The 15,928-nt window shown below is 38.7% G+C and overlaps 2 protein-coding genes across 3 annotated transcripts in view; one reads left to right on the top strand and one right to left on the bottom strand.

Moving 5' to 3' along the window:
• Positions 1-12,263, bottom strand: part of pigk (phosphatidylinositol glycan anchor biosynthesis, class K) — a 42,719-nt gene extending 30,456 nt beyond the window's left edge. The window contains exons 1-9 of the mRNA XM_074688263.1: positions 12,103-12,263; positions 11,860-11,913; positions 11,622-11,713; positions 9,641-9,776; positions 9,282-9,393; positions 8,636-8,732; positions 7,179-7,296; positions 5,496-5,606; positions 3,841-4,013 (exon numbers count right to left, since the gene is read on the bottom strand). Of these exons, the coding sequence (XP_074544364.1) occupies positions 3,841-4,013; positions 5,496-5,606; positions 7,179-7,296; positions 8,636-8,732; positions 9,282-9,393; positions 9,641-9,776; positions 11,622-11,713; positions 11,860-11,913; positions 12,103-12,168 (959 nt within the window). The 5' untranslated portion in view covers positions 12,169-12,263. The remainder of the gene's footprint in view (positions 1-3,840; positions 4,014-5,495; positions 5,607-7,178; positions 7,297-8,635; positions 8,733-9,281; positions 9,394-9,640; positions 9,777-11,621; positions 11,714-11,859; positions 11,914-12,102) is intronic.
• Positions 12,264-12,414: 151 nt separating this feature from the next.
• ak5 (adenylate kinase 5) overlaps positions 12,415-15,928 on the top strand; it is a 107,634-nt gene continuing 104,120 nt past the window's right edge. The window contains exon 1 of one of the 2 annotated variants that reach the window (XM_074688262.1): positions 12,415-12,603. Coding sequence is in view for 1 of the 2 variants with exons in the window: in XM_074688261.1 (XP_074544362.1) it covers positions 15,764-15,823 (60 nt within the window). In the remaining variant the exon portion in view is untranslated. Of the gene's footprint in view, positions 12,604-15,331; positions 15,824-15,928 lie in introns of those variants that run through there. The other variant, XM_074688261.1, reaches the window with a different exon arrangement.

Genomic DNA, 15,928 nt, shown 5'->3' on the forward strand with positions numbered 1-15,928 from the left:
GCCTTCAGACATCAAAACATCTCAACTCTTTCTGTGTTTATCAAAGACAGATTTTAGATTCAACCATATTTTTAAGTGTTTTATTATGAGCTGACTCTTTGTTGTCTCTTATCTACTCATCTTTTGCAACCAGTTTTCTATCTGCCTGTTCTTTGTGGAGCTGTTAGGTTGCTGCATGCTTTTATACAGGAGAGGTACTTATAAATGAAGGTGGTTTGGATGTACTGAATAAAAAATAAGAAATTTCTGTATTTTGAGAGGTAGTAACCAGCAGGACTTAAGCATCATCTTTCTATAAAATGACTAGCAGGAATGATAAATATTTTTCTGTTTTGACCAAAGAATGGCTTATTTATTAGCTGTTTTAAAGAGAATCGAACCATTTCCAGAGGTCAAACGTGATGTTTCTGTAAGCATCTCCTCCCTGTACTTTCTCCTAGCCCAGAGAGAGATTGTGTGTTTCTTCTGTTTATGTGGATCAGGCTGCCTTTAATATATATAGAGAGAATTTCATCAGCTCAGAAATTCAATTTATGCATCAAGTCAAGAAAAAATTGATCTCTAACCGTATGAAGGACAACATGTTGTTGGCAGTATTCAATTACATGATGCATGTATAAACAACACGAGAGAAGGTTACAGGCTCTCTTTTCTTCCATAGCCGATCTGATCTTGTGTAGCTTGACTTTAATTATGTATCGTGTATACAGACTATCGTTAAAAATGTGAGGCAATAAGATCCCTGGTGATCAAAGACCCAGATCTCCTTCAGAACATACATATATAAATACAGCATTCTTGATGCCTGTAGCCCAACAATCTCAAGAATAAGAACAGTAAGAATTCATTATTCACATCTTTGTTTAAAATTAATCACATGCAGCTCTTTCAGCCAATGACGACACTGTGAATCATGAGGTACAAAATGATGTAACACATTATTAGTTTCTTGAATATCTTTGAACTTCCACAATTCTATTTTCTATTATTCTTAGAAGTAGAAGAGAAACCACCGACGGATTTCTGCATCAGTAAACTTTGCTCAATTAAACATCAAATGGATGAGGGGATTGCTGGATTCTTACATCAGATTTGCAGATAAAACTTCTCTCTCTAGGACTGAATTAGGGTGGAACCTCTATGTGTTACGTTCAGCAGACCTAACATCCTGGCCTGATCAATAATAAAGTAATCGGAGAAGATGTGTGCAATGACTCACTCGCCTGAGGCCAAAACAGCTGATGACTAAAACTGGTGTGGCAATTGCCTCTAATTACTAATTAGCACCCAAACGCATTAGGGTTCTTTGACTCTAATACCTCCCAGTGGTTCAATTAAATCCCTGCTTAATGAAATTAATAGAAGTGCAGTGAGTATAATAATGATAAAAATTTAATTTACATCACATCTGTTTGCAGAGCATCATAATCTATTCCTCCATCACAGCCTAATGAGTAAATATATGGAGGAGTGTTTGTAGTTTGGTACATTAGCTGTGTGTTTCCTCGAACCGCTGGTGTTTGTCATTATTATGGGATTAGTGAATCTGGCTAATATAAGAAGGCAAACAATATGTCACCAGGCGGGAAGAGTGTGACGGCTCTCTGCAGCCATCTAGTGGCAAGTTGCAATAATCACAGCATGTTTCAACAAAACGCAACCAAAACAGACATCAACTTAAACTGAGCAGCTTTGCGCCCGGTTCACCACACGATGGAGCTCGAAGCAATCTATCAGACACACTGCTCTCACTCAATACCACTTAAACTGTTATTGAGCTGCAGCCTGAGGCCCGGCACTGAAAATGTCTCATTATGACAGTCCCTCCCTTTACTGTGAAATAGAGTACTGGGCGCTAGTAGTGGGTACAAAAAGTAGTAATTACAAAGTAGTTAGCTTTATTATTACTCTATACACCCATGTCAGTCATCTGTTGTACAATCAATATGAAATCTCAGTTTACAGCTCAGAGCTGCAGGGTAGTCACAGTTACAAACACCCTGTGGTTCACTCTGACACAAAGTGGTGAGTCAACGTGTCATTAGTGAAGAAATCAATATCACTAATGAGAGTTCCAAACAGAAATCAAAGTCTCTTTAGTTTGGAAATTAATTTAGCCCGCAGCGCTTCACTTAAAACACAGGAGAGGTTGACCTCTGACTGTTTAACATCATTGCTGCACCTCATAATACTAGAACAGCTTTCCAAAATGACTGCAAAAATACTCTTAAAGAAATAATTTTTGAAGTCATAATACAATCTTTATGGCTTAAGTGAAATGATATAATTAGTTGTCACTTATTAAAAGAAGTGCTAACTCATACTTTCATTCTCTTCAGATGTCCCTCCACAGTAACTCATTAGATAACTACTCAACAAATCACTTAACACTAACAAATCTAACTAAATTTCAAGGTGATTTAGGTTAAACATGTCTAAATCAGTTTTGCAGAGGTAGGGGTACTCAGCTCATGCAGTCTACAGTTCTTATTGCAGCATTCTCATGCTTGACCCACTCTGTACTCTACACATTTCCTGTTTTTTTCTCAGCTCTCATATCCATTAAAGACAAAAATGCCTCAGAATTAATAACAAAAAATAAAAGTTCCACAAAATTCTTGGATTACGAAAAGACGTGTAGTCTTTGAAAACAAAGCTTCATGTCTACAGTGGGCGCCATTCTCATCATCACTTCTGCTTGATAACATTACTTCAAAATAGTTCAGCACTTGCAGGAATCCTGCTACATGGCACTAAGTGGATCACGTATGCTAAAATTAAGGGGCGAACCGATCACACTTTTCTGGCCGATTATCAATCTTTATTTATTTCTTTTACTTTTTTAAAAAAAAATTTAATACAAGCCTTTTCTCTTCACCGATCTTTAAGAAGCCTGACCTGCCGATACTGATTCGGGCCAATATCAATTAATGTTTTTTTATTTTTTATTCTTAACTTATAGCATATGCCTTCAATGTTCCAATCTTATTTTATTGAAAATAATTTAACAATCCCTGTGAAACAATAAAATCTTTATGTTTTAACTTAAACAACCAATAAAGTATCCTGAGTTTTAGGTCTGAGAGCAATAAGCAACAATGGCTGGCTGTCAGACTTTCTTGGAGGTATAAAAGATCAGTTTCAAATGTAAAAATGGGCTGATCACCCATCTCTGATCACGGATCCCGATCCCCCCAAAATTAAGGAAATCGACACTGTGCATGTCTACTAAAATTATGAATAAACATGCTGTTTTTGATCACCGGGGGTCTAAAACCTGCTGAGTAACTGTGTTTAAACAAAAGTGGACACATGAAGATCTTGTGGAGTGGGAGGTTGTTTCAGATGATCTTTAACGAAAAGAATTATCTACCTTTAGGTAAGGCTTCAAGTCCCTGGAAATAAGTTTTCTGACTGATAATTGAGCACTAATTGTAAAAAACTCAAAAGTTAACTCATAATCATATGTATACAAGCACTAACTAAAAAATATCTTCATCGTGAGAAAATGAGATGAGTCCACCCTCTACAAAAAAAGGTCTATCTTTTACCCTGAAAAGAATTCCAGTTCAAGAAAACCCAACATTTCAGAAGTGCTGTCAAGCTGTATTTTCCAAGCAAATCAAACAGCAATCCTTCATTTTTTTTCTCTCTTTTTTCCATGATCTCTGTGGAAATCAGTATGCAGTGTTTGTTGTTAGGATCTGCTGCTTGATTTCATTAGTGCTTTGTGTGTGTACCATTTTATCTTTCTTCTCTTGTGTTGTTGCTGTTTCTGTTATACAAATGAAAAGAAGATGAGTGGCTGTTTGTGAGTGCACACCAGTAAACTCAGCTTACCTCTGCTCCACCTGTACGATGGTGCCTGTCAGGTTGATGGTTTCCATGGTGAGCTCAACTTTGCGAACACTTCCAAAGAAATCTGTGATGAGAACGCTTCCTGGGTCCCTCAGGAAAAGGTCAGTACGGTGGCCTGGGGTGGACACACACTGACTCTTGGGACATACTTTGAACTGGAGATACAAACAGAGCACAAACAGTGGTTAAGAAATATGTAAATAAATGCAAAAAATACAGACTATTCCTTTAACAGCCACTTAACAAAACCAAAACAAACATCAAAAATATGTAAATACTGGAGAAATCTACTTATGCTGCTGTCAGGCGCTTAAGCTGAAAGACGAAATGACACAGCATGGGTCCCTTTAGCCAAGAGACGAGGGATTTAAATACTCAGACAGCGATAGCGAGCAGCAACAAGTCGCCATCTGCATCCAACATGGCTCCAGCTCCAGTGGGAGGTGTTAAAATATGTGTCAGTGTGTGGAAAAGATTAGAAGCATGAAGTCTGACATTTGTGCATGTCATTATCAATTACAAGCCTTTCCATGCCTGGTGTGTTGCCACTCGCGGGTTAATCCTCTTTGAATGTGTGATTCATGAGCGTGTTGTACAACTGTGCTCTCCGTTCAAAAAGAAATAAAATCATTAAACTGAGCTGAGCGTTATCTCCAGCCACCAAATCGGACTTCAAAAACATATGAATGGTGGAGGGTTTTGTCGGAGAGTGGAAGCAATGCTGTCGTATTAAAGGGTAAGCGTTTTCAGACAGGATAAAAAAAGAAGAAACTTGCAGGGCTTGTCGGGGAAATCCATACTATTGATCCTTAATTCCACAAAATAGCGCCAGAACAAAGAGTGCATCTGCAGAAAAAGGAAAATTGGCACTCAGTCCGAGCTCAATCAATGTGCTCTGACTTAAGCTTATTATTCTTTCTAGAGTAAGAGATTTAAGGCACTTTTGATTGTAGCTCCTGCAGATGCGGGGTGGGTGGTAGGGATGAGGGGTGATCCCTCAGGCCTGCAGATCTCTGCAGGAGTGGAAAAGATGAAAAGTGAGGTGCTGCTGAGGCTGAGCCAGGGCCCTGAAGCAGTGTGAACTCACCATCACCACCTCCATGTGTCAAAGGCCAACAGCCTTGAAACAGAATCAGGCATTCTGCTTCATGTGCAGAGTCCTGGGAGTCCTCTATGACTTTCATGTTGGTCCTTTAGGACCAGAAACTTTAGAACAGGAGGCAGAGGGGGAGGGCACTGCAGGACAGAGGCTGGGACCATTGAAGGTTCTAAAACCCAAATGCTTTCAGAGGGGCTGAGTCACTCTGCCACAAAAACATCTGGCATGAGTACTTTTTTAAACTCTTGTTTTCAGAAAGTATGCACAAATTTCTTTTTAGTTATTAGATGGTCCCTTTGCATAAACCAACATGAAGTATGAAGTACGTCATCTGGAAATTAATCTATTGATGAAATAGATAAGCAATGTGGTGTGGTAGGTGGCTCTGGGAAACGTGAGCTTTTTGTGTTCAATAAAATTAAAGACAGTGCAACTAATCTGTCTGTTGAAATTGAAAAATTGCTGTTCTACAGCACACAAACACTCGACGCGACATCGGGTAAAAGACATTTCAAGGAAAACAGCACAGCGTCCTCACCAGGTCATTCATGTTGGCTTTGCTGGCAGGGTGGATGTCCTCCAGAAACTCCAGCAGGTAGAACGTGTAACGATCCATCAAATGGACACCTATCGCTAGATCAGGCTGGTGCTGGAGGAGGAGGAGGAAGAGGAGGAGAGAAACGTTAGAAATCAATATAAACACAGCAGTTCATGGGGTTTTGGATCAGATTTCAGCTCCCTGTTTTTTAGGAAGTGGGCAAAATTATCTAATTGTCACACATTAATCAAAACAAATTAGCATCATCAGTCTTTCCTTAAAACATCCTTCCCTTCAGAATGAACGGCTACAAAAATGATACTTTTTGCACAATAATAGAGTGCTGTGTGCTTTGAGAAATATCAACACAGTTTAATCAGGAAAGAATTAAGATCTGCAGACAATCTGATGAATAAAAACCACACACGGGCTCTCAGGAAATGACACTCCAAACACTGGCCTGGGTTTCAGAGGAAAGATTGTATAATGAGTGACTAATCAGCTTTGACTACACAGTGGTTATAAAATCTCACTCTTTAAAGAAACTGGTATTTAGCTTCTTGTGGATTCAGATATTGAACAGTGTAGAAGAGAAGAGTGAAGAGGTCAAGAGCCCAAAAAAGGACAAGATTTTATTTTCACAAATATCAGTTCAATAGTTGCACTATGCTTTCACACCACACTGCTAATGCCTCAAATACACCAGATACATTGTTAGTGTTTTATGACTTGTTTTAAGGTTTAAGTAATTGTTTTTATTGTTCTTTAATTGTTTTTAAGAACAATAGAACAATTATATCTTTATTTATTTTTTTATTTATAAATAAAGTTGAGTTGAGTTGAGTTGAGTTGAGTTAAGATATGTCTGCAGGCCATCTCTGCTCATTACGTGATGACTGCTTTTGTCAACTCACACTGGCTGCGTGTTCAGTCCAGCATGCTGCATGACTGACAGACAGCTGGAGTGGCAAGACCGTGGAGTTCCCACGCTTACCACTCCATTGATAAGCCTCTCTTCATTCATGTTTGGCTGCAAAACCTCAAACCTGTTCACTCCTGGTCTGGCTAAGCTCATTTTGTCCATTTGTTTTCAGTGTCAAACTAAATATGATCTGCTTTTGACACAGTTTGTTTTATTTTGGAAGTCACTGGGGGTTTTTAGGTAGCTTCTGTGCACAACTTCCTGTCCCGCTTGATCTTCTGTACGCTGAATTTATGCATCACAGCTGTGTGACCGGCAAAAATAGGATGGTTGCGTATAACCTGCAACATGGCGGACCAGCCTCGCAGCCAGGCCACAAAGGAGTGGATCCAGTATAAGTTGACAGATTGACTTGAATGGAAACCTGTCTGATCCAGTGCTGTGACGGAGCAGAGACAGGCTGGAGACGTATCTGGCGTATTTCAGCCATAATGCAAACAAGCCTGACAAACTGATACGTGATTTTTAAATCTCTTTTTGAGAAGAAACTTAGTCTTTAAACAACTGTTCATCTTGTTTGCTGTGAATTATCTTTCATGAAATCTGGTCTGGGGTATTAAAATAACAGCATATAAACAGTCAGCCCCATTACTCCTTTGTCATTTTCTCTTTTTCAGGACACAAAAATGCATCAGTATGCATGGAGGTCAAAAACTCCTCAAAGCAGCACAAGTTTATTTCCTCAAGGGCAGAAAACTCACCGATAGAGAATCCTCTCCAACCTGGCTGCTGGCTAAAGCCATGAGGTTTGGAGAGTAGAACCTCTCATACATGGAGGCTCCCTGACAGGTATCAATGATGAAGAGCAGCTCATTGTATCTGCAGACACACACACACAGATCATTAAAATACAGAATCATACACACAAAGCATCATGTGTTCCAGTGAGTGGAGACAGAGCAGGCGCATCACTCATTCATTTGTTCCAATAAAACCTGGTATCACACAAACCCCTTAACCATCTTTCATACTGCAGTTGCCATGGTAACCAAGGAAAACCAACAGCTCTATTCAGTCTCCCTGACACACCCACACACACAGCTCCTTCTCCTCTCTATTAAAAGACAAATTCTACTTTAACTCTTCGACTCCCATTTAACCCAATGAGAAACTTTGATCCTTGGCCGAATGCTCCGAGGTGGTTTGGTGATGAAGGAGAAAGACGGCCAAGTCTCTATGGGAACTGTAACCTGGCAGATCAAGCCTTCTATTATCACATTACCAAAGGTGGCATAGCCAAGAGCATTTATACAGCTGTCTGGAATAACTCACTGTATCCTGGATGCTCTCTATTCATACATGTACAGGTTGAGGGAGCTGTAGCAGGGAGACACTTCAGGTCATTCAATGATAAAAAGGTGAAAAAGGTGAAAAAGGTGAAAAAGCTAAAAAGGAACTAAATAAATTCTGAAAACTTAATCTCATCAGAGCTTGGGTTTACCACACAGATTATGTTGCTGTTAGGATTATATAAACAGCTTGAGATTATGATAATGTACATCTTTAAAAATGAATCAAGAATGAAAGCAGCTTCAAAACTTAAGACAATGACAAATTATCACATGACCATGTTTCTTCAGAATGGATATGTACAGTCAGTCAATAAAAAATGCCACACCTATGAGTCAGCGCCAGTATTAATATTCACCAAAAAACTTATCAAATGCGGTGTTGAAGCTGTAGCTCTGGTTGAAAGCCTGTGCCATTATTTTTATGACACAAATTGAAATCAAAGCAAGTATTTTCTTTTTGCAAAAGAGCTTAATCTTACTAGACTGTATGATAGCCACAAACACATGAAAAGTCTAGAGAAATGTCTCATTTCTAGATGTGAAAAGACTAAAGTGACCATGATTTCTTATAAAGGGTAAAGAATGATCAGCCCATGGGATAAAAAAAGAAATTACTCATCAATTTTCTTTAAATAAGACTAATAATGGCTTCACATGAAACAGAACTTAAGAAAACTGTTCTTACATTATAGGTAGATTTTTTGTTTAGGATGATATGCTAAGTCTTATGCCAGTTTAATGTTTGTTGGTGTGCTGTTCTGCTGCTAGGACCTGGAGGAAGAGGTGGTCCTTCAGAATGAAAAAAGTGACAGTACTTGTGTCTAAGCTCCCAACGCCCCCCTTTCTCTCGACATGTCATCATTTACCTTCTTTTCTGCCACATCTGCTCAAAAGCATCTGCCAGCTCCACATTACTGATCTCCTCTGAGTCCTGAAACTTCAAGAAGCCGTTCCCACCATGGCCTGTTAGACATATAATTAATGATTCAGTCATCTGTGATTCATAATGCAAAATATGATACATGATGAAAAATAATAGGAAAATTTATTGAAACACAAAAGCTGATGGCTGTGCACACTGTGAGGGGGAAAGGACTGAAGATGCAAGAATAGGAACATTGTGGCACACTGTGGGGTTACATACAAATCATGATGTGAAGGAAATAATCATGGAGATAAGTATCCTGTTTCTAAGCCCTACTTCTGCAGCGATTACTTAAGCCTTTTAAAATCCATAATGAAGTCATTTTTTATCCAAGAAATGCAAGAAAATCAGCAAAAAAACTTGAGTGATCATTACAGCTTTATGATAAACATATGAGACACTCCTCACAAAAAGTGTCATACACTGTGAGGTTGGATTTTTGTCTAATTTTAGATTCTATGTGCTGCCATTCTCCTCTCATTCTTTACATCCAAACACATAATTAATAATAATTACAACACTTCAAACCCTCTAACTGATCATATCACTAGAGTCACAGTAAAGTGTTAGTGTTGATTTCTAACTACCTGTCAGGTAGATGAGGATGTTGCTGCGGTCGTCAGAGAGGAGGCGTTTAGAGCGAGGAGTGCTTGGTGGGAGTCTTCCAGTCAAGACACGCAGAAAGTTCTCCACTGTCACCTGAAACATGAACAGGAAACAGAAAGTGTGTAGTTTTTCAAAATAAAGGATTACTATTAAACAGATAAGAGATGTTGAGCAATTCATAGGCATGATTAGAAAGGTTAAAATGAAGTTAACTTTTCATTTGCATTAAAAAAGGAATAGTGTTTGTTTTGAAACTGGTTTCAAACTCATTAAATAAACTGCCTTGCTGGATATTTACATTAAACAGAATACAACTCTTTTACTGCACTGAAAACACAACCTCGTATCCTCTGTAGTCCACCTCCACGTCATCACCGTACACATTCAGCTCCATGTTCTTGTGGCTGAACACTGTGGCAGGTTTGGGGTTTCTATGGTTACAAGCCATGTCATCAGCCAGCATGAGAACTATGTGGCTGGAAAAGACAAGATGAAGAAGATACAGATGATTAGTGAGTTAAATCAAGTCCCAGGACTTATTTTTTCAAACATTTGTTTGATGACTCGTAACTAATAATTTAGAGAGGGGTATTCTGCTTTCCCATATTGTAAACATGGATAAAAAGGAGCATAAGGATCTTCCAACTGGTCCAAGGGGAAAGGCTCAAACACCAAGGTCTACCCATATTACTGTGCCTACACTAGTTAGAGGGAAGTGGGTTTGTGGAGCAGGGAGCATTTAAAAGATAGCTGCTAAAATGAAGAATTTCAGACAGAGACTGAAAAAAAGCATTTTCTAAAACCCCAGTGTGATAAAGCAGTGATTTAATTTTTTTAGCTGTAAGCTATGAAGGGGTACTAGAAAGACAGTGTAAAGCCTTAAAAAAAGCGCAATGCCCCCTCTTTAATAATGAGAAAAGTTCATACAGCATGTTTTAACAGAATATAACCAGCGGACTAAAGGGTTTTTCATCGAATCATTACATGAATTAGGCAATCCAACAAAAATTCTACCACTGTAGCCTTTTTTCCCATCACATTGCCTATGAAAGGATGGCTGAAGTCGCTTTAAAACAATGAAGGAAAATGTGTCTGCTTGTTTTAAATGTATACAAGCCAAAATGAAAGGCTGAAGTACTAGACTTAAGGTTAATTTTTATAATGTTTTATTTTGATTAAACTTTATTTGATTATTTGTTCTTGTTTTCTGTATATTTTTCATGATTTAGGGAAACATCTGATAAAGCAACTAATGATAAAAGTTAAAGTACTGTCAAAAATTCCCGCTTTAAACCTTTGTCACTATTCATGTCTTTATTAGTGATGCATCAATACCCATCCTAGTATCAGGTATTGGTCTATCAGTGCCCCTGAAAGCTGGATTGCTATTAGTGGGAAGGTGCAGATCCATGGTGCCAATCCAGGCAACCAGCACTATGCCTTTTTTTTACTAGCACTTTTGGCGACTTGATTTGAAATGTCACCTCTCATACACAATGTTTGTTTTTTGCTGCATTCCCAGTCTACAGGGAATAAAAGTTTACAATGAAACAGAATTTCAGTAAATTCTGAATTTTATAGTTTAATTTTATAGTTTTGTTTCTAGTTTAAATAAATGTCAACTTCAGTAATTTTATATACTCATTTTTTACCTTTGATCCAAAACATTACCAGTCTTATCCTGCAGAAGGACTTTCAGGTTATTATTAAACACTGGTATCGGATCAGTATCGGTTGATACCCAAAGCCCAGGCATCAGTATCAGAACCAGAAAAGTTTAATTGGTGTCTTTATAACATTACATTATGTTTTGCTCCTACCAACTTCTCTTTGTTTCACACAGATTATCCAAAAACGTATTACTTTAACGTTGTTTCTCTGCACCAGTGAGACAACCACGATATGTCACATGACTTATAGTCAGCTGATGAATCAAAAATCAGAAACAAAGAATAAAGAACTGCAGGAAATGATCAAGAGATTGGAAATGTCCAACTGACTGGTGAGCGAATATTGTCAGCAGGTTTAAGTTGAGGCCTACATCTGTGTCCACATAGTGGAGGGTGATTGATTCCAAGTACATGTCCCACTGTATTAACAGGATTGATTTCATCACAGACAGTCACCAAATAGTGATACAGCGAGTAAAATAAAAGAGAATTTGTTGGAAGCGCAGACATAACATATGGCCATTTCAGTATTGTCTTACCATGACCTCTAAACATCAGCCCCTTGTAAATTCAGATTTACTACATCAATATCACTACTGAAATGCTCCCAATAATTCATCTGTAAAGCATAATAAGATAATAAACAGCCACCTGTCAGGGATTCCCAGCCTCTTCACACTTCTGTAGACTGACAGAGTATTGGCCACATGTCGGTAGTTGAACCAGAATCTGGACGTGCACACCTGTGTATCGATGCCATCAAAAAAGAAACAGAAGTGAGGGTCGGTTAAAAGACCACAAACTGCTGCTGTCATCATTCATTCAAGAGATCAATAAAGCTAGCAAGCACTCAGCCTCTTGCAGAGACAATACATGAATAAATACTGACCAGAACAGCCCAGTTATTCGTGTGACCACTGCTGAAAAACTGCGCCGCTTGATTCTAGAGGATAATAGAAGAATACATGTAAAACTGGATCATATTTACTGCACGCAATCACCCAGACTCAAACCAAAACAGCTACAATGACAGCACAGAGGCTAACATGTAAGCAAAATTTTACGTAACATTGAACCAAAACACCAGAATTGAAGAGATATTTGTATCTGTATACAACAAATATACACTCACATGAATTCTGTTGCTCGCTGCTAAAGAGTAAACGGACAATAAACCCAGTAAAGTGAGTGTTTTCATCGTGCAGAGCTGTTAGCTTCCTGCAACAAGGAAGTGGACACCGGTGACTCCGCCTGGCAAGTGCTTCCGGTAGAGGACACTTCAAAATAAAAGCTCGCATATTGTGGTTCCGGATGGGGAAGAAAGACATCAATTGCTTGTGAAGGCCCGAGTAGACAGCACAACTCAAGGGTTATTTGCTGAGAAACTTTAAAGAAGTGCAGGTACATGACGATCACATCTACATATTTCATTTAATACAATTCTTCGTGATACAGAACCACTTTCAAGGTGAAGTCTTGAGATCTGGACTTTAAATCAGATCATTGTACCTGGTGTCTCCAGTGTTGCAAAAGTGCAAAGGACTCGAACCACATGTCTTGTTCTCAAGATTGCTATAGGCCTACTTGTTTGATTGCCAGAAGAAAGCAACCATTACTGCCTTCAGATAATTAGGTAAGTAAATCCATTAGAACTGGAAAAGCTCCTATCTCTTCCACACATTACAATACATCACAAGTAGGCCAGACTCATATGGCTTAACTGAAATTTTATTTTGACATCACAGTTTAAGCTTCAAATCAAAAGTACCATTGCACTCAAGCTATGTTTGTACTGTGAGCATTATTTTATAAAAGCTATAATTTATAACCACTACCTCTGTTACTGTGTATAGCTACACTGAAAAAAATGTTTTGTTGAATTTACCCAATTTCACTAATTTTAGTAGTTGCACGCAATATATTCATCTAGATCTAGATAATTTATTAAATCTTAATGTACATATTATCTTTAAGTTATTTCAAATTAATAACATTTGTTGTTGTAACTTAAATACACATAGTAGATTTTACTCAAATTTCCTAAGAGATCACAACTAAATCCATGTTAAATAATTTAAGTTGGTCCAACTACTTATTTTATTAGTTGTAGCAACACAGAGTTTCAAGTTGATATGATCCACAAAAATACATTGAAAACCTTAACTTAAATATTGAGTTGGATTGATTAAAAAAAAATACATCACTTCAACTGATCTAAGATTCCCTGATGAATAGGGCCTATTGCACATTACTGCCACCTCCTGCTCTGGGGAGGTTTTGCAGATGGGAACCAATTAGGTTGAGTTAACATAAAGTGATCTTGTTGTTTTAACAATTTTGCACATCATGCTGAAACAACAAGATTTAATCATGTTTAACCACTGAACATGAAATAATCTAGTAGACGCTATGTGTTTTATTTATGCTGATTGAACAAACACCAATGTTCCTTTTTTTGAATGTATAAAAAAATTTACATAAAAAAATTATTTTGACTCAGTGTGTCACCATCAGCACTTACTACTTCTGACTGAAGACAAAACTGTTGCATGTGAAGGTGAAAAACATTGAATGTTGTGAAGAAGTTTATACCAACCATCTGTGCAGATAAGAGTACGGAGAGGAATGGAAGTAGTTCTGTCTGATTGTAAGATAGAGTGTTGCATAAACAAAATGATGTCAGAGCTGCATGGACAAAATAAATCTAGAGTGGATGTACAATCAGTCTCTACATGACTCAGCAGAGGCAAGGGAGATTTTTAAACCAGTATTTTTTTTATTTGGCTGAGGCCAGTGAGTTCATATTTGTGCATGGCAATGATTAAGTCTGTTTTTTGGTTAGGTGTGTTTTCTGATTTTTGGCTGCTTTTTAAAAAATGACCAGCTCAACATTTTCACTCAAATGATAGATTACACAAAAACTTTGCCTTATTTCATCGAGTAGACAAGGGTTTGTTCAGTGTTGTTGTTTCCTAAATTAGGGAGTTAATTTTGAAGCAAGAGTTCGAAGAAGTTGTGGCACTGAAACAACCTCAAAAGCAGCTGGAAGGATTTGCAAGTCATTTCTAGCTCATGGTGGTTAAAAAAATGGGACCGTTGTTAGATATATTTCAACTTATTGTTGCTCATGGGTTAGAAGACATCTCAGCTTCGTGCTCAAATATCCTCTCCAGCTAAGCCTTCATAATGAGAAGTGACGTGGATAGCAGGCAGCAGATGTCAAATGCCATCTCACTGCTGGAGTACCAAGTGTCTGGCAGTCTTGTAGTTAAGTTAAGGGGAAAATATAATTCAATAAAGTGAAGAAAGCACCAAGTTATGTTGAAGAGTAGTGTTAAATTGAGTCTTGACCCTCTACACAGCCCTTTTACAGGTCAATTCCTCTGTCACTGCTTCCTCATCTGCAGCATCACCTGCTTTACCTGCACAGAGCTCATCACAGTAAAGCTCTCCTTTTTCACTTTAGAAAATGAGAATGAAAAAGGAAACATTATGTTCCACTAGAGTAGACCTCAGGCGGATAAATCTGATCATTATTCCATTTTCAATCCATAAATTAGCATTTAGTGTCCTCTGCAGTGACTGATCCACAGACATGCATGATTTCTAACACAGTGATGTCACTGAACTAATCTACTGTTGTTCAGTGATATAACCAACACGGAGACTCAACGTCAGCGGTGTGGCTGTCAACAAGATTAGCGACCTATAAGGGCCAAATCCTATGGGACAAAACAGGAAATCAAACAGGCCTTACTGGTGAAGCCTAAAAAAGAATTCATCATGTGACCAGTGGAACTTTCGGACTGTTTGTTACCCTGTATGTCCTAAAATAAAGACAGGATTTACATTGTTATGCAAGTTAGTGGTGAGCCACAGCCAAACACAGCTATAACTGGCTGGTCTGAATTGTTTGCATGTTTCAGTTGGCCTGTGAGGGAGTCAAACTGGAGATTTGCCTTGCTATGCTCTTACTACAGACAATTTGAAAACATTTTTATTCAAGTTTTTTTCTCGAAATAAGAAACAGAATTGACCACAAGGTTGGCGTAAAGAGGAATAGGGAATGCTAGATGTAGGTTAAAACTACCTCATAAATGCAGATAATAAAAACCACCTCAACATAACTTTTGGTTGAGCATTGCCACAGATTTTCATGGAGAAAGTAATTTAGTTTTATGAGTTTTGAGACATAAAACTGGGGGGGAAGTGTCAAAAAGCTTTACATGTGGATACTTTTGGATATGTCCTTTATAATGCACAACCACCCACTTTAAATCACCCATAATGATTTACACCTGTCATTTGAATATTTCGATGTTCACCCACATGTTACTAGTGATGACACCAATGACAAAAGGCTAGGACAGGTGAAAAACGGGGAGCCAAGGCAGTGCGTGAGTGCTTTGGCACAGGCACAGCGCGCACCCTGTGCCAACGTCGCTTCACCCACATGCAAACACGGACACCCACGAAGACACACGCACACGCTCACACACACACACACACACAGCGCGGTTTGATTGAAGCGCTGTAGGAGGGAAGACAGACGAGCCACGCATCCGCATCACCGAGGAGGAGGAGGAGGGTGGCGCGGTGGCATCGCCTGCAGGAATCCAGTTGTAAAGTCCACACACGAGGCAAAAATGCGCTGAGGGGAGGACTGTGTGGAGCTTTCTATCGTCAACCAAAGATTAGGCTACCTTACGGAAGTGAGACACCTGAGGGAGACAGAAGCAGTCCAACAAAAACGTTTCGGACAAGTTGTGCTTGGTGAAGAAATCCAGCTGGAGATGAATACCAACGATGCGAAGGAGTATCTCGCGCGGCGGGAGATACCTCAGCTGTTTGAGGTGAGAGGTGCGCTTCGTGGGGGTTAGAGAGGTGATCGTGTAGAGTTGACTGCGTGATTTTCAGCAGAAATCCATGAATAAGAAATGCATTTCACGACAGGGATC

This window comes from Halichoeres trimaculatus, unplaced genomic scaffold (assembly GCF_033239565.1).
Source record: "Halichoeres trimaculatus isolate MK-OKI-2021-1 unplaced genomic scaffold, fHalTri1.1 fHalTri1_scaffold_15, whole genome shotgun sequence".
Lineage (NCBI taxonomy): Eukaryota > Metazoa > Chordata > Actinopteri > Labriformes > Labridae > Halichoeres > Halichoeres trimaculatus.